Consider the following 19070-nt stretch of genomic DNA (forward strand, 5'->3'; position numbering starts at 1 on the left):
TCGTCTTCATCAACATCAACATCATCATCACCATCCTCGTCTCTTTTATGCGGTCCACTCTCCCGCACCCCGCTGTAACCCCTACTTGAACATGGTGCTTTATGCTACATATTATGATCCAATGATGTGTTGCCATCTTATGATGTTTTGAGTAGATATCTTTGGTCTTTGAGTTGATTGATGATCTAGATTGGTATGAGTTGTATGTTTTATTTTGGTGCTATCCTATGGTGCCCTCCGTGTCGCGCAAGCGTGAGGGATTCCCGCTGTAGGGTGTTGCAATACGTGCATGATTCACTTATAGTGGGTTGCTAGAGTGACAGAAGCTTAAACCCGAGTAAGGGGGTTGTTGCGTATGGGATAAAAGGGACTTGATGCTTTAATGCTATGGTTGGGTTTTACCTTAATGAATCTTTAGTATTTGCGGATGCTTGCTAGGGTTCCAATCATAAGAGCATACGATCCATGTAGGAAAAGTATGTTAGTTTATGCCTCTCCTCATATGAAATTGCAATGACGACTACCGATCTTGTTAACAATTGCTTAGGACAATTCCGCACACCGATCCACCATTATTCCACACTCGCTATTTATATTATTTAGTAATATATTCTAACTTTATGATAACAGCACCTACTTTTATATTTTAGCTCTCCGACATTATGTAAAGTTATCCTCTTTATACCCACAACACAGTTTTATTTCTTGTTTCTAGTTGGAAGCAAACGTTCGGTGCACGTAGAGTCGTATCGGTGGCAGATAGGGCTTGAGAGAATGTTGATCTTACCTTTAGCTCCTTGTGGGTTCGACACTCCATACTTATCACTTCCACCTTTGTGAATTGCTATGATGATTCCCTGCACTTGGGGATTATCAGACTCCCATGAACCTCTCAAAGGGGAACATATTGTGTAGAAATACGGGCCCCAGAATGACAATCTCGTCGACTAGATGAACTAGGACGTGCGTCATGATATTGAAGAAGGATGGTGGGAACACCAGCTCGAAACTGACAAGACATTGCGCCACATCACTCCTTAGCCTTGGTACGATTTCTGGATCGATCACCTTCTGAGAGATTGCATTGAGGAATGCACATAGCTTCACAATGGCTAATCAGACGTTTTCCGGTAGAAGCCCCCTCAATGCAACCAGAAGCAGTTGCGTCATAATCACGTGGCAGTCATGAGACTTTAGGTTCTGGAACTTTTTCTCTGGCATATTTATTATTCCCTTTATATTCGACGAGAAGCCAGTCGGGACCTTCATACTGAGCAGGCATTCAAAGAAGATTTCTTTCTCTTCTTTCGTAAGAGCGTAGCTGGCAGGACCTTCATACTGCTTCGGAGGCATGCCGTCTTTTTCGTGCAAATGTTGCAGGTCCTCCCGTGCCTCAGGTGTATCTTTTGTCTTTCCATACACGCCCAAGAAGCCTAGCGGGTTCACGCAAAGGTTCTTCGTCACGTGCATCACGTCGATTGAAGAGCGGACCTCTAAATCTTTCCAGTAGGGTAGGTCCCAAAATATAGATTTCTTCGTCCACATGGGTGCGTGTCCCTCAGCGTCATTCGGAACAGCTAGTGCGCCAGGACCCTTTCCAAAGATTACGTGTAAATCATTGACCATAGCAAGTGCGTAATCACCAGTACACATGGCGGGCTTCTTCCGGTGATATGCCTCGCCTTTGAAATGATTGCCTTTCTTTCGACATTGATGGTTGGTCGAAAGAAATCGACGATGGCCCAGGTACACATTCTTCCTGCAGCTTCCCAGGTATATACTATCAGTGTCAAGTAAACAGTGCGTGCATGCGTGGTATCCCTTGTTTGTCTATCCTGAAAGGTTACTGAGAGCGGGCCAATCGTTGATGGTCACGAACAGCAACGCCTTTAGGTCAAATTCCTCCTGTTTGTGCTCATCCCACGTACGTACACCATTTCCATTCCACAGCTGTAAAAGTTCTTCAACTAATGGCCTTAGGTACACATCAATGTCATTGCCGGGTTGCTTAGGGCCTTGGATGAGAACTGGCATCATAATGAACTCCCGCTTCATGCACATCCAAGGAGGAAGGTTATACATACATAGAGTCACGGGCTAGGTGATGTGATTACTGCTCTGCTCCCGGAAAGGATTAATGCCATCCGCGCTTAAAGCAAACCATACGTTCCTTGTGTCACTTGCAAACTCATCCCAGTACTTTCTCTCGATTTTTCTCCACTACGACCCGTCAGCGGGTGCTCTCAACTTCCCGTCTTTCTTATGGTCCTCACTGTGCCATCGCATCAACTTGGGATGCTCTCCGTTTTTGAACAGACGTTTCAACCATGGTATTATACGAGCATACCACATCACCTTCGCAGGAACCCTCTTCCTGGGGGGGCTCGCCGTCAACATCACCAGGGTCATCTCGTCTGATCTTATACCATAATGCACTGCATACCGGACATGCGTTCAGATCCTTGTACGCACCGCGGTAGACGATGTAGTCATTAGGGCATGCATGTACCTTCTGCACCTCCAATCCTAGAGGGCATACGACCTTCTTTGCTGCGTATGTACTGTCGGGCAATTCATTACCCTTTCGAAGCTTCTTCTTCAATATTTTCAGTAGCTTCTCAAATCCTTTATCAGGCACAGCATTCTCTGCCTTCCACTGCAGCAATTCCAGTACGGTACCGAGATTTGTGTTGCCATCTTCGCAATTGGGGTACAACCCTTTTTTGTGATCCTCTAACATGCGATCAAACTTCAGCTTCTCCTTTTGACTTTCGCATTGCGTCCTTGCATCGACAATGACCCGGCAGAGATCATCATCATCGGGCACATCTTTTGGTTCCTCTTGATCTTCAGCATCTTCGCTCGTTGCAGCATCATCGTGCACATCGTCTGGTTCCTCTTGATCTTCAGTAGCATCACCGTATTCAGGGGGCACATAGTTGTCATCGTACTCTTCTTCTTCGCCGTCTTCCATCATAACCCCTATTTCTCCGTGCCTCGTCCAAGCATTATAGTGTGGCATGAAACCCTTGTAAAGCAGGTGGATGTGAAGGATTTTCCGTTCAGAGTAAGACTTCGTATTCCCACATATAGGGCATGGACAACACATAAAACCATTCTGCTTGTTTGCCTCAGCCACTTTGAGAAAATCATGCACGCCCTTAATGTACTCGGAGGTGTGTATTTCACCGTACATCCATTGTCGGTTCATCTGCGTGCATTATATATAGTTAAGTGTGTCAAAAATCATTACAGAACATCATGAATAGATAATTAAGTGACCAAATTAATAGAAGTTCATCATCACATTAAAACCAAAGTACATACATAGTTCTCATCTAACAACATAAAGCTCTGCACATCATCTAAATTAATTAAACCATACATTGAAACTATGTAAAACATTTCAATGCGAAAACAAATGCGATCATAATCGCAATCAAGGTAACAACTGATCCAACGGCATAATGATACCAAGCCTCGGTATGAATGGCATATTTTCTAATCTTTCTAATCTTCAAGCGCATTGCATCCATCTTGATCTTGTGATCATCGACGACATCCGCAAGATGCAACTCCAATATCATCTTCTCCTCGTCATTTTTTCTTATTTTTTCCTTCAAGAAATTGGTTTCTTCTTCAACTAAATTTAACCTCTCGACAATAGGGTCGGTTGGAATTTCCGGTTCAAAAACCTCCTAGATAAATAAAATCTATGTCACGTTGGTCGGCATAATTTTCATAAACAATAAATGAACCAATAGTTATGGAAAGATAATATATACCACATCTGAATCATAGACAGGACGAGGGCCGGTGGGGGCGGATACCAAAACCATCGCACTATATAAGATGCAATAATAAAAGTAAGAAAATAATACAAGTATCTATCTAAACATACAAGTAAGCATATTTTTCCTTTCAGAAAGAAGATAAGAACAAGAGGCTCACTACGGTGGTGCCGGCGATGAGATCGGTGCGGACGATCGACGGCGGTGAAGACGGAGACGGGACGTGACAGACCGCTAAACCTAGACAAATATTGAGGAAAATGGAGTTTGGAGGTCGAGCTTGGAGAAGAGAAAGTCAAGTAGTGTGGCTCGGGCATTCCATCGAACACCTCGTGTGCATAGGAGGTGAGCTAGAGCACCACAAAGCTCTCCAACGGCCAGGCAGAAAAACAGAGCAGTGGAGTGCTCTGCTCGCGGGCGAGGGGTATATATAGGAAATTCATTGGTCCCGGTTCGTGGCATGAACCGGGACTAAAGGGCAGCCTTTGGTCCCGGTTCAAGCCACCAACCGGGACTAATGGTGGTGGGCCAGGAGCGAGACCCATTGGTCCCGGTTCGTCCCACCAACCGGGACCAAAAGGTCCAGACGAACCGGGACCAATGGCCCACGTGGCCCGGCCGGCCCCTGGGGCTCACGAACCGGGTCCAATGCCCCCATGGGTCCCGGTTCTGGACTGAACCGGGACTAATGGGCTGACCCGGCCTGGACCATTGCCCCCTTTTCTACTAGTGGACTTATTGGGATGAGAAAAGCTGGTATGAACTCGACCTCTCTTCTTTTTGTAAATATGATGATTCATCATTCCTGAGTCAGCTATTATGAAGTAAACATATTTGCAATGACATTTAGAGATTATAGTTGCTTGTGCCATGCTTGATTAGCTATGAGTCATAATGGTTTACCTTGCGTGCCAACATGCTATTAGAATAATTATGATGTGGTAGGATGGGATGGTATCCTCCTTTAAATGAATTGAATGACTCGACTTGGCACATGTTCACGCATGTAGTTGAATCAAATCAACATAGCCTTCATGATATTTATGTTCATGGTGGATTATATCCTACTCATGCTTGTATTCGGTGTGAATTAATTTTAATGCATGTTTACGACTGTTATCGCTCTCTCAGTTGGTCGCTTCCCAGTCTTTTGCTAGCCTTCACCTGTACTAAGTGGGAATACTGCTTGTGCATCCAAACTCCTTAAACCCCAAAGTTGTTCCATATGAGTCCACCATACCTACCTATATGCGGTATTTACCTGCCGTTCCAAGTAAATTTGTATGTGCCAAACTCCAAACCTTCAAATGAAATTCTGTTTTGTATGCTCGAGCAGCTCATGTTACAACTAGGGCTGCCTATATCTTCCATGCTAGGTGGGTTATTCTTAAGAGGAGTGGACTCCGCTCCTCATTCACGAGAAAGGGCCGGTAACTGGGATGCCCAGTCCCATGATCCAAAAAGATCAAAGCAAATCAAAATAATTAAATAGAACTCCCCCAGGGCTGTTGTTAGTTGGAGGCACTCGTTGTTTCGAGCAAGCCATGGATTGATGATTGTTGGTGGTTGGGGGAGTATAAACCTTTACCATTCTGTTTGGAAACGGCCTATAATGCATATAGTATGGAAGATACAGCCATCTCATAGTTGTTGCGTTGACAGTGAAAGTATGCCGCTCAAAATGTTATTCAATCTCTATTTTAAAATCGAGCTCTGGCACATCTACAAATCCCTGCTTCCCTCTGCGAAGGGCCTATTTATTTACTTTTATGTCGAGTCATCACCCTTCTTATTAAAAAGCACCCGCTGGAGAGCACACTGTCATTTGCATTCATTACTATTGGTTTATATTGGGTATGACTTGACTGGATCTCTTTTACCATGAATTACAATGTTTAGTCAGTCCTTGATCTTTAAAGGTGCTCTGCATTTATGTTATGCGGTCTCAGAAAGGGCTAGCGAGATACCATTTTGTTATATCATGTTATGATTATTTTGAGAAAGTGTTGTCATCCGAGTTTTATTATTATTGCTCGCTAGCTGATTATGTTATTGATATGAGTAATTGTGAGACCTAAGTGTATTTGTGAGTATGGTTAGTTCATAGTATTTGCTAAAACTTGAATGCTGGCTTTTCATGTTACAACAACAAGAGCAAACAGAGTTTGTAAAAGTTTTTCTTTATCACTTTCAGTTTATCAACTGAATTGCTTGAGGACAAGCAAAGGTTTAAGCTTGGGGGAGTTGATACGTCTCCAACGTATCTACTTTTCCAAACACTTTTGCCCTTGTTTTGGACTCTAAATTGCATGATTTGAATGAAACTAACCCGGACTGGCGCTGTTTTCAGCAGAACTACCATGATGTTGTTTTATGTGTAGAAAAGAGAAGTTCTCGGAATGTCCTGGAAATCCACGGAGGCACGTTTTGGAATTAATAAGAATTTTTGGCGAAAGAATCAATACCAGGGGGCCCACAGTCTGTCCACGAGACAGGGGGCGCCCCCCCCCCCCCTAGGGAGCGGCCTCCTATCTCGTGGGCCCCCTGGACCTCCACCGACGTCAACTCCAACTCCATATATTCACGTTCGGGGAGAAAAAAATCAAGGAGAAAGTTTCATCGCGTTTTACGACACGGAGCCGTTGCCAAGCCCTATCTCTCTCGGGAGGGCTGATCTGGAGTCCGTTCGGGGCTCCGGAGAGGGGGATTTGTCGCCGTCGTTATCATCAACCATCGTCCATCACCAATTTCATGATGCTCACCGCCGTGCGTGAGTAATTCCATCGTAGGCTTGCTGGATGGTGATGGGCTGGATGAGATTTACCATGTAATCAAGTTAGTTTTGTTAGGGTTTGATCCCTAGTATCCACTATGTTCTGAGATTGATGTTGCTATGACTTTGCTATGCTTAATGCTTGTCACTAGGGCCCGAGTGCCATGATTTCATATCTCAACCTATTATGTTTTCATGAATATATGTGTGTTCTTGATCCTATCTTGCAAGTCTATAGTCACCTATTATGTGTTATGATCCGACAACCCCGAAGTGACAATAATCGGGATACTTCTCAGTGATGACCGTAGTTTGAGGAGTTCATGTATTCACTATGTGCTAATGCTTTGTTCCGGTTCTCTATTAAAAGGAGGCCTTAATATCCCTAAGTTTCCATTAGGACCCCGCTGCCATGGGAGGGTAGGACAAAAGATGTCATGCAAGTTCTTTTCCATAAGCACGTGTGACTATTTACGGAATACATGCCTACATTACATTGATGAAGTGGAGCTAGTTCTATATCACCTTATGTTATAACTATTGCATAAGGAATCGTATCCGGCATAATTATCCACCACTGATCCATTGCCTACGAGCTTTTCATATATTGTTCTTCACTTATTTACTTTTCCATTGCTCCTGTTACAACTACTACAAAAACCCCAAAACATTTATCTTTACTTTTGCTACCGTTACTTTTATTATCATACCACTTTTGCTACTAAATACTTTGCTGTACATACTAAGTTATCCAGGTGTGGTTGAATTGACAACTCAACTGCTAATACTCAAGAATATTCTTTGGCTCCCCTTGTGTCAAATCAATAAATTTGGGTTGAACACTTTACCCTCTAAAGCTGTTGCGGTCCCCTACACTTGTGGGTTATCAGGGCGCCGGAGAATGCGACTCCGCCTCGCCGATGTCCACTGCCACAATGGCTGCCGCCGCCTCCCGCGCTTGGTGCCTGGCATAGCGGGCACGTCGTGCCATGTTCTCGTCGGACAAGGCCCATGGTGTGTCCCGATGCTCGGCGTGCCAACGGAAGGGTTGCGACTTCAGCCACCGCATTCGGACGCCACAAGGACCGCACCGCCTCTGGCAAGGCAGTTATGACTGGCCTAGCGCCGGATCCATGCACCATTTGAGCGGACGCAATGAATTCCCGATGAAAGGAGTCCGAGCACTGCCGTGCATGGCGGAACGCAAGCCGGACGACCATCTCCTCCTCGGGGCTGCGTGGGATGAGCTCAGGGTCGACGGATCTGGAGGTGAAGGACTCGGATCCGCTGCCCGTCATGCCTGAGACGAGCTTGGGTGGTGGAAGGAAGTGAAGGGGAGTGGAGTGAAGTGGCTAGGGTTTGTCCGGCGATCGGATGGGGAGGAGGATATTTGTGGGGTCGGGTGGACCAGCGTTGGTCGGGTCCGACGTGGCGGGCGTGCCCCACCATCCTCGTGAACTCATTGTAGACTGATTATGATAGCTTGAACATGCCCATGACGTATGTGGCAATGCTTGAGCGACCGACTTAATGAGAACTTCTCTGCCCAGTTGTGCGAGATGACCATCACCCCACTGAATTAATCGTTTTGTTAAGCTCATCTGAAGGTTTTGAAAACGCCCTTTCGACATACGACCATCAGGTGTTGGAAACCCCAAATATCTCTCCTCAAAAACCAAACTGGACACATCTAACACACCTTGTAGTTCTTCTTGAATAACAGCAGGACAAGACTTACCAAATAGAACTGAACATTTTTCATAGCTCATACTCTGCCCTGTAGCTTTACCATACAATTCCAGGGAAGAGTTGACATGTTATGCTTGATTCTGTGAGGCCACCAAAAATAGCATAGTATCATCTGCGAATAATAAGTGTGAGATGCTAGGAGCTCGCCTAGACACTTTAACCGGTGTAATATCTTCATAACCAACCTTATGCTTAAGAATAGCAGATAGACCATCAGTCACAAAAAGAAACAAGAATGGTGAAAGAGGATCGCCTTGTCCAAGACCTCCCGACCGTGCAAATGAATCCAAGAAGGTTCCATTTAATCTAACAGAGTATCTCACTGATGTGACACAAGACATAATCCAATCCACCAATCGATGAGAGAAACCCAACTTTTGCATCACCTGCTTCAAGAATGACCAATTTGTTGAGAAAATAGGCAATGTTTCGACTAATTTAATCAATAAATAAATCACTGGCATGGCATTGTCAGAATTAATGACATACTGATGCTGATCTAGGAAAGCACGTACTATGCAAACAGTAAACACATCTACACATAATAATAGTACTGCTAATACGAAAATAAGCAGGAGAGGTATAAACGCGTTATACCCTCCAGTAGGCCATGCAGAAGCGCGGTGACGATGGAGGCAGCAGCGGCGTCCTCGACGGCCTTCTTGTCAGCTCAAGCTTCTCGGCGGTGAGATGATCGGCGTCGGTCAGAGACATGATGATGATGAAGGCAACACGAACATAGAGAAAGCAGATGAGCGGAGGTGAGCAGTCGCTTAGTCGCTTCCCAAAAATCTAATCGCCCCTCTCCTGTATAGGATCCGGAGAGACGGGGTTTCGAAGATCTGCTCTCTCATCAACCGTGTATGCGGCAGACAGGATGGAGTCGCCGGCGGCAGCAGCAGCAAAGGAACGATAGTGGGTGGTGCACGTGGAGCAGATGCGATCTTTTTGTGGCAGCTAGAGTTTAGCAGACGGCTCACTTATCTGGGCATGGACGTGTGGATAGGCATGGGCTTGACCCACGTCCGAGTCGGTGACAACCCATGATCCGACATCTCATATTGTGACCCGGCTGTCAGAAACTCTCTGTTACTTACCGGCAAAAATAAACGCATAGGTGTGAGCTCGACTTGACTCATTCCCATAACTCGCGGCGCGTCGTGATGAGGTGTGGCGAGGCGGGCGGCAGAGGAGGAGTGCGCGAGGGCCTCTTCTCTTCTCAAGGTCTAATAGCATGTGGAAGAGAAACCCTTATAAGGAGGTCCAACACTCCTCTCCAACTTCTGGGGTGGGACTAAACTTCCCACTACACCTAGTTCCAATTAAATCAACATGGGCCCTTAGAGATTTTCAGAAATTGTTAGATGGGCCTTAGGCCCACCCTAATATTTAAACAATCCAGGGGTGCGAAAGGTGGGACCTTTCCGCTCGTCTCTTTGGTTGGGATAGGGGCAGGTCTCGGGTGAGGTGGTGTCAAGGTCATGGATGCCGGGGCGGCGGCCCTGGTGGTGGTTGTGCGGTCTCTCGGGCGGAGGTCGTGGCTTGGTGCTGCCCGGTGGCCATGGCCGTGTGGGCGGCATGGTCGCCGGGGTGTGGCTTTCGGTGGCGGTGAGTTCTGGCCGGGGTGAAAACATGTTCTATCTTCGAACGGACCGGCGACGAAGCTCGTTCCCTTCTTGAAGGCGTCGTCTCATTGCCCGTCGTGCGGCTCCGGAGGAAACTCTGGTTCTCGGATTGGGCGGTGGCGGCGCTCCGGTGTCGTATCCTTCCTGAAGGCGCCGCCTTGGAGCCCACGGTTCGCCATATGCGGGTTCATCTCTTCGCGGTGGTAGTGCTAGGGGTGGTGTTACCGCGCTCAGCGCCTATGTATCATGCCTTGGGTGTGTGCGTGTGTTGTGGTGGCGTGCGTTTATACTGAGTTGTTGTGATCGTGCTTTATATATAAAGCTGGGCGAAAGCCTTTTTCGGTAATTGAAACCATCCTAGATAGCGGGGTTCAAATTTTGGGAATATTTCTCATGTACATTCGCCAAAAACAACCGATCCACATGGTACTGGAGCCATCTTATCCCATTCAACATCAAGATACCCTCCTGTCTTTACTTTTTTTTTTTGACCATGTTCTGTCTTTCCTTTGGCAAGGGGTTGCTTCTAATTTCATATTGATGTTATAAAATCATAGTACCATTTTTGTTTCATCGGTAAACGTGGTATACCTTTTATTACTAGGGATAGTATTGGCTGTGCTTCAGATAAAAGATGTCACATCTTTAACAGTTTGTTATGGACTAGATCAGCATTTGGAAGAAACCCTCATCCCACACATCTCAGAATTTGACATTCTGAAGTGGCGGAAGCTTAACAATGGCAAGTACCCCAACGCTCTCCACGATGGCGCGTGATGTGTTGGCCATCCCAATGTCCACGGTCAGTGGCAACATCAACAACTCTATTGTGAAGTTACATCACTTTGGTAGTGTTTTTAGAACATAGGTTGTGAGCTTGGTATGGTGCAGGTAATATCTTTAGTAGATGTGATCTGGGTTTTGTCCCACTTGATTGGGTGTAACCGCCTAAAATTTAGCCCAGCATGCAATTTTCTTGGATGCTGTACATCTTTGTTATTATTTTTAGAATTTTTTCTGTGTTTTCTTGGATGGTATACTCACATTGATACCTGCCTCAGAATTGCACAATAAAAATGTCAAGTTTTGTTTTACGAATATCTTAATATTGCTTTGACCTGAAATTGAAGGATGGATATTTTATGGGTTCGCTTTCAAGGTTCATATGACAATTCGTTTTTTTTATCAGTGTGTTCCATCCAGATTTTGGAATTTACATGTCTAATCTTTCATTAGTCTACTTTGTCAAACCACGGCCGATTCGCGGAGAACTTCGGGCGGGCCTCGCTCTCCTGCTGCTCCGACGATGGGAGCCGTCCCGGCCTCTCCTGCTGTCGGCGTCGCCCCAGCCCGTCTGCCGCCGCCATCTGCGCGAGGCCTAGCCGCGGCCTCCCTCGCCTCCCGCAAGGCTGACCCGACCGTGCAGGGGCGGCTGGTCTCGCGCGAGGTTCCGTCCACGCCCGAGTCGCCGGCAAGCTCCAAGCTGGTCCTCGTGACGCCAACACCTACCGCATCGCCTGTCGTTGCTGCTGGAGACGGTGGTCATGTCACTGGGCCCTCTTCTGACCTGAGGGCTGGAAAGCTACTGGCTGCCTCGGGTGCTTCTGATGCTTTGGCTGCGGGTATGGTGCAGTCTTTGTGGAGCTCCCTCGACGACGACGACGATGACAAGGATGGTGTTGAGCTGGCCCCGCAATCGCCATTGGCTACCAAGTGCTCCAGCGGGGTGAGCGCTGAGCATGAGGCAGCTACCTGCGTGGATTGGCAGGAGGTGCGGCCGCGGCATGGTTCGCATCGTCTGGCGTCTCGAGCTCCGGCTTCGTCCCCTCGGCCCATCCCTGCGTGGCTCCATGGTCGATGCTGCAGGTGTCTTGTTTCTGGACACCGTGCAGCGAAGTGCAGGGATCCCTTTCGGTGTTCTCACTGCCTGGGGAATGGCCATCGGGCCCGTGAGTGTCGGAACGCTTGGCGTCCCCTCAGCTTGCTCGATAACCCTACTGCTTCGTCATTGTCCCGCCTTGACACCATTCATCATCTTCATCCACCTTCATGTCAAACCCAATCTAATGCCACGCTTCCCTCCAAGGCGATCCAGCGTGACTCCTGGGCGTCGGTTGTTTCTTCTTCTGCTGGTTCTGCAATCTCAGCTGAGATGGCGCTTCAGTCTGTCTTTACTGCGCAAGCCGAGCTGCTACGCTCTGAGCTGCAAGGCATGGCTTCCTTGCAGATGGTGAAGGCAATTCAGCCTCTGAGTGATGTGGTTGATTCAATGCACGGATGGCTGCTGCAGGCTGGGAGCCTTCTGGAGCGTGCAGAGGTTGCTCTGGGCAGGCTATCTCCTGCAACGGCCGAGGCGCCACTCCCTCCTATGTCGCCTCCTTTGCCAAAGCTTGTCGTTGACTTCGAGGGCGACAAAGATGTGGATCTCTATGGATGCTTCTCCCCTCGTGCTTCGGGCTTCTCGCCCCGTGTTGGGTCCAGTTCGATACCCCAAGTGTTGCCGGACTTCGAGGGTGTGGCCTCCGTCGAGGTAGTGTCTCCGGTGTTGCAGATCATGCCCGAGCTGCAGATGTTGAGTGGGGAACTTGTTTCACCTTTGTCGATGGAGCAACTCAAGTTGGACTCTCCCCAGGCTTCGGAGGTGGACTTGGTGTCCTCACCACCCCCCATGGAGCCTTGTCAGGCGTCAAACAACCTACCTCTCAACGTCATGGAGAGCGGAGTTTTAGATGTTGTCGTCGTCCCTCGTCTGTGACCATCGGGCAGGTGATGCCTGTGAGTGGCATGACCACGGAGCCACTTGTGTTGGCACCTACCCGAAATTCAAATGCTCTCTTCGCGAAGGAACTTTGTGGCTTGCTAGCCAGTGTTGAAGTTGCTAGACCTAGTTTAGGTAGGTCGATTGCTTGCCTCCTAACAGGGACGCCAATAAGGGACAAACAAAAGAAGGTGGGCAATCGCAAGAGTGGCGCCAAAGGCAAGACGTCTTTGGCTGCTTGATTGGGTTGTCATTTCTGGTTGGGAGTTGCCTCTGGGTTTATGGATGTTGTGTATTCAGCGAGTGTGACAGACCGCCTGTGCGGTTGTGGGGTTTCATACCGTGTGAGTGTGCGGTTGTGGGGTTTCATGTCGTGTGAGTAGTTCGTTTGTGCTCAGTTTGTATTGGTTTTCGCCCGGTTTCCCGTTAATTAACTGGGCAATTCTCTTCTTCTTAATTAATCGATGAGGCAAAACTTTTGCCTCCGTTTTGAAAAAAAACATGCACTGCACACACACATTGCTAATATCAATTAAAATGCTTAGCTCATTAGAACTATGTTCTAAAAAGGATCAACAAACAACTAGAGAATTTACACCCCAATCATCCTATGCTTCCAAGTTGAACTGGTGAACATTATTAGTGAGACATCAACACTGGATTTCAAACAACATTGAGCCATGCGAGGCCACCACCGCTGAGATGCCCCCCTTCATCAGACTCCATCTTTTTCTACTCCAGACTTCAGTGCAGGTGCACCTTGCCAACTTTCTCCCGACAACCTTTTCTAGATCCCGCACGCTTACAGTGATCTTCCTGCTCGCACTGTCGAGGTTGAAGATAGCAACGTAGATCTCTCCTGCTTCCATGCAAGAAGAAGAATCAGCCAAAGAAAAGGGACACTTATTCGCCAAGTGTGCATTGGCAAAGAAGCATGCTGCTTAGATAAAAGTACCTTTGTCTCCAATTGCTGTCCATGCTCGTGCTCCAGTAGTTTCATTCTCTGTTGCGTCAAACAAAAGTGTTACTTAGGTAAAAATAGCGATTAATTTATGGTGAAAGAGCCTTTAGATTCGAGGCCTCTGCTCCCAGCGGGAGAGAGGCGACTAGGGTTTCCCCCTCCCCACCTCCCGCCACCGCCGGCCGCCGGCCCCGCGCTCCACCTCCGCCCCCTTCCTCCCTCCCCTCTCCCCCGTCCAGACCAGCCTCGCGCCGCCTCCCCGGTGGCCGGGGCGGAGCTCGCGCCCCTCCTCCGCGGGCCTCCCGTTCCCCCTTTGTCCGGTCGCCGCCGCCGGCGGTCGCCCCCGGCGCTGGCCCGGGTGGCTCCGGCGGCAGCGGGCCTTCCCTTCCCGGCGCGCGCGTGCTCCCTTCCTGGGGCAGGGAGGCGGCGGCGGTGCAGCTCGGCGTGGTTGCGGTTCGGCTGCCCTGCGGCGGCGGCCGGCGGCTGGCGTGGTGTCGGCGCCGCTCCTTGGCGGCGGGGCGGCGTGGTGGTGCTGGGTGGCCGTCGTCGCGACCCCGGCCCAGATCTGGGCCCGGCGGGCCCCATCTGGGTCCTAGCGGGCCGGCTCCCCGGCGTGGCTTCGTCGTCGTCTGTGTGATGAGGAGGAGGAGCGGCTTGGATGGGGGGCGGCGATGCCGATGGCATGCCGGCTGCAGCGCGATGGCGGGAGCTGTCCGGGAATGGAGTTCCCGGCCGGGCCTGTGGGCACACGGGCCTGGTAAGCTCCTGCTTGTGTGTCCGGTCGGCTACCGTTGTTGACGGTGGAGGTTGTGCCCTCCCGCGTGCCGACGGTGCCGCGGCCCCTAGTCCCGGCTCCTATCCCTTGTCGTGCAGACCTCACCTCGTGGTGCCGTGGTGAGACGGCGTGGAGGCTTCTTGACCATGGTGGCGCAAGTTGGTGGTCGGTTTGGTGGCAGGCTCTGGAGCACCCGAGGTGAAGGTTGGGATCGGGGGAAACCTCTGTCGGCCTGTCCGACATCGACGCGGCGACGCCGGTGGGTGTCGCCGGACCTTCCTGGAGGGCGTCGGGGGCGACCCTTCCTCTCGCCTCGTCGGGTACCGGGGAAAACCCTTGGCAGCAGCGTCATCTTCGTCGCGGTCCCTCTTGAGGTGCTGATTGGTACCGGTGCTTCGGAGCCTTGGAGCTTGGTGGGAGACCCTCGGTGGGCGCAGTGGCTGTGAAGCTTCTTCGTTTCCGTCGATCCGCCGTTGTCGGCATTCTTTTCTTTTGTTGTTTCTCTTTCGTTTCTTTTGGGTGTGTTTGTGCTGCTTCCGCCCCAGCACCTATCCTTGGATGTTCGGTTGGTTGCTTTGGAATACAAAGCGGGGGAAACCCTTTTTCGTCATTTACGGTGAAACGGTGTAGAGTAACTTGTACCTAGGTAGCTGCTTACAAGCTGTCCATTCTCTGTTAGCTCCCAGACCTGCCATTGTTATCGGTAAAATTTGATCAACCACGACTTAAGTTCATTTCCAAAGTTAAATGATAAAATGTCCATTTTCTGGTTATTATGACAGCTAAATAGCAATTTCATGACACAAAATGCTCCACAAAATTCTGCATTTCAGCCTCACTCTACATGGACCATGTTTCTCTTACCAGGATACCAATGTGTGTGGTGAACTTACCTGCTTTGCATGCCATTCGCAGGCTGAGAACATGGGAGTTTGGCTCGCTGAGCTTGTTCGCCATGGACTGACAGATGCATCCAAGCAACCATCATCGGTGTCAATACCTGCAGATGAAACTTTGCTTGGTCTTCCTCACTGCTCATGGTAACTCCATCCCTGCATAAAAATAATATGTGTGGATCATACATATAAGTCAAAAGATTAGGACTGCTTCCTTTCATGCATTGTTTTGTCACATGCCACTTACGATGTTGGAAGAAGTTTTGCTTTGGATATGCAAAACGAGGTATTGCCATTCTGGATTCCATGGCTTCTGCAAATGCGATCTTCTGAGGAACTGTGCCATCCACTGGCACTCTTATCGCTGCATGTACCGAGACCAACAACCATTCCACCATTGTTTGTCACGTCCACCGGATAGCCGGACTTTGAGCGACCCGATTGTTCATCTGGCTTTGAAGCCCTCTCACTATGAATATAACCAAACTGAAAAAAATACCCACAGGTTAGCTCGTTGTGCAGTATATGTTGCAGCAGGAATATCCGGACTCCAACTAATATTTAGTTCACCTCCATGTTGTTTCTGGTGTGGTGATTTATCTTCAGGAGAGTAGGGTGGGTAATTAGATTGAATGTGCGATCGTCGAGATGCCTCAAGTCCCCACCATACATGAGCGGTGATTTAGCCATTGACCAAAGTACCATCTGCAAAAATGTGGCCAAAGGTTTAAGACTTTGGGTTCCAACTTGGAAACAGAGATGAAGTTTCTTCAATTGCAAACCTGTGTTGTTTGTTCGTCAAATGTAAGGCTAGTGGTTCTGTGAGGGCCCTGATTAGCGCCTGTATGAGAGAAAGATCAAACATTTTCGAGCGATTAGTCACACTGATGCACATTGAAAGTAGAACCGAGTCGTGCATTACAAAAAGAAATTAAGTGGCACAAAGTTATGGTTTGGATGATCACCTGCATCAGTAAGCCAGCCAAATGGAAGCATGTCTAAGTCTGGCCAAGACCTCCCTCGCAATCCGGGGGCGCCAATCTTATTCGCAGCAGCAAATGATCTACGTATTATATGATCCGGGGTGAAAAGAAGATAAAATAAACCATATTTTACTAGAAATTACAAGTATAATATATCTAGAATTGTGTGATGAGTATCCGTTTAAATGGAATCTACCTGGCGACATCGAAATGTGGGCGAACATCTTTCCAGCTGTCCCAATCATCTCCTGTTACCCTGTACTGCCTCCGTCCGGAAATACTTGTCATCAAAATGAATAGAAGGGGATGTATCTAGAGTATTTCCGGACGGAGGGAGTACATGTCAACATGTTGTGTGATATTCTCAGCTAATGCTGGAGTGACAGCGGTTCCTGGGGAGATGGATAGGACGACTGGTCTCTCAAGCTCTTTCAGGATCTGCAAAACGCAATGTGAATTTCCCATGAATTGATCTCAACAGATTGCCAATTGTGATGTAGTAGCTAATTCTAGAATGGAGGGCTACATTAATTAATTCATACCTCTGAAACGGCCACGATCTCTTTCGGGCTATAATCCGTGCCAAAGATGCAATCTAGCTTTACTGCAAATAGAACAATTTGGTGCATCATGTTACCGTTGCTGAGATTTCAGTTTCTAGCGTCGCACATTGTACAGGACGACAATCCGCTTCTCAAAATCAGAATAATGTAGCTAAAAATAGTATGAAGTTGTGCTTACCGAAATCGACACCCCAATCGACATACTGCCGGTAGAGAGACCTTAGGAATGCTCGTCCGGCTCCCAAGTCGGTATTTACACTCATAAATCCTTTTGGCATCCACGCACATGTCCTGTGGGTGAGGCCTATGTCACGCGCCCTCCATTGTCGGCCATTCTCTACATAGGTTTTTCCCTGAATCAAAATTGCAAAAACACACACACTAAGATCTCTTTTTTTTATGGCTGTAACGAGGTAACTTACTCCGCTTAAGCTACTACTACTGTCATGCCCCCGCAAAAAAAAAACTACTACTGTCATGATGAGAAATTTTAAGACGATGCCCGATCTTACTTTCTAAGAGGTAAGAAGACAAGGGTATATACTTGTCTACGGAAATATGGTTGGTATAACAAGATCATGTGCTGTTTGGAGATAATTAGATAGCAACTATTATTGCATGACATAATTGGATAGTAATAACTATGGGAATAATAATTGGATAGTAATAATTACCGAACAATAATAATTGGATAGTAATAGTACTAAGTAAATATAATATTTTTGGGGGAAGTAAATGTAATATTGAGCATGCTAAACATGTTTAGCACTAAACATCAAATCAACATAGGTTGTTGCATTGACGTGGATGAGCGGGTGAGATCCATTGGATCTCCAACATTCGCTCTTTTATACTAGAATTAGAAAGAAGATGGTGATAGAATTGAAGAATAGATACGAAAATATGCATATATTTCTAGACGTGAAAGATTGTACCAAAATATTACAAAATAGTAACTACAAAAAACTTCAAAATGAAGCAAAGTTCAGCTATTCCAGTGGGTAAGACCACGTGGAACATGTGGTAAGCAACCCACCCAACCTGAAGACAAAAAAAGCTATACTACTCCAGAAGTATAACAAAAGAAAAGAAAAAGAATCAAGATGAAGACGAGTACCGTGCGGACGTCGAGGATGGGCGTGTTGGCGTTGACGGCCTGGGTGCTGATCCCGTTCATGAGGTGGATGCCGAACTTCAAGCCCATGGCATGGACCTTATCGGCGATCGGCCTGAACCCTCCGCCACCTCGGCCCGACGGGAACCTCTGCGGGTCAGGGTACGGGCGCCCCCACTGGTCCATGCTGTCGAAGCCGTACGCGCCCACCCCCGAGCCGGCAGCGATCCTCCGGTACCACAGGAAGTCTATCACCGCGTACTGCGTGCGTGCGTGCAGCATCTCAAGTCATGTCGCATTGTCGCAGCAGCAGAGAAGAAATGCAGTATGATCGTATGAAACTATGGACCGGGTTGTCACCTACCTGGTATCCATGGGGAAGCAGCCTGTTGGCCATGATCTGCGCGTTGTCGAGGAACGCGGCCTCGTCGATGATCCACGAGAAGGAGTCGTACGAGTTCCAGCCCCTCGGCGGCACTGCGGTGAGCTGCTGCTGCCGGCGGCCATCTCCCGCAGAGCCGGCCGTCCAGATCAGGGACGTGAGGAGGAGGGCGACGCAGAGCATGCCCGCCATGCATGGAGATGAGGTGTGAGCGGCTTCAGTTGCGTGCTGTACTGCGAGCAGGGTCGGCCGCGGCAGGCAATTATAGCGAAGCGGTTGGGGCTGTGGAATGTGGTGGAGATCGGGTTCACATGAATGCATGCATGCGCAGGCAGGTTTGGAGGGATGCTGAGAAGCGGCCGAGTCCATTTGGAGTCCATCTGGCCGCTGACGCGTTGCCCAACGTGGATACGGCCGGTGGTCCTTGCCATGGCCATCGATCTCGTGATCGTGTCATGCATCATCGTCATCGTCGCCAATTTTTTATTCGGCGCAATCTTTTGTAGTAATAGTGAAAATTATTACAAAATCCTCTTCGAAAGATAATGAAAATTATTAGCAGGGTTTAATTGCATTCTAAGGTACGATCTATTTTTATTCGTCTCAATCTTTTGAATTACAAAAAGACTGTGAAATTTAATAGCAATCCATCTGGACGAGGCTCACGCGCAACATGGATACGACCGGTGGTCCTGACCAC

The 19070-nt window shown here is 48.3% G+C and overlaps 1 protein-coding gene across 1 annotated transcript; it reads right to left on the reverse strand.

The window, feature by feature from the left end:
• Positions 1–15571: 15571 nt before the first annotated feature.
• Positions 15572–18562, reverse strand: LOC119324654 (alpha-galactosidase-like). The gene is made up of 10 exons (XM_037598427.1): positions 18353–18562; positions 17992–18249; positions 17053–17227; positions 16854–16915; positions 16652–16749; positions 16508–16576; positions 16294–16391; positions 16111–16169; positions 15899–16033; positions 15572–15814 (listed from the first exon to the last, which is right to left on the reverse strand). The coding sequence occupies exons 1-10, from the start codon at positions 18560–18562 to the stop codon at positions 15572–15574; spliced, it is 1407 nt and encodes a 468-aa protein (XP_037454324.1).
• Between the last annotated feature and the right edge of the window lie 508 nt (positions 18563–19070).

The sequence above is a fragment of the Triticum dicoccoides genome, chromosome 6B (assembly GCF_002162155.2).
Source record: "Triticum dicoccoides isolate Atlit2015 ecotype Zavitan chromosome 6B, WEW_v2.0, whole genome shotgun sequence".
Classification (NCBI taxonomy): Eukaryota; Viridiplantae; Streptophyta; class Magnoliopsida; order Poales; family Poaceae; genus Triticum; species Triticum dicoccoides.

Bases quoted from the DNA above. Each gene is read 5' to 3' on its own strand.
- LOC119324654 (XM_037598427.1), bottom strand. From the start codon at position 18,562: ATGGCGGGCATGCTCTGCGTCGCCCTCCTCCTCACGTCCCTGATCTGG. The intron at 16,577-16,651 runs GTACTCCCTCCG...TTCCGGACGGAG, and splicing joins ATCACACAACATGTTGACAT to GCAGTACAGGGTAACAGGAG. The intron at 16,034-16,110 runs GTTTGCAATTGA...ACATTTTTGCAG, and splicing joins TTGACGAACAAACAACACAG to ATGGTACTTTGGTCAATGGC.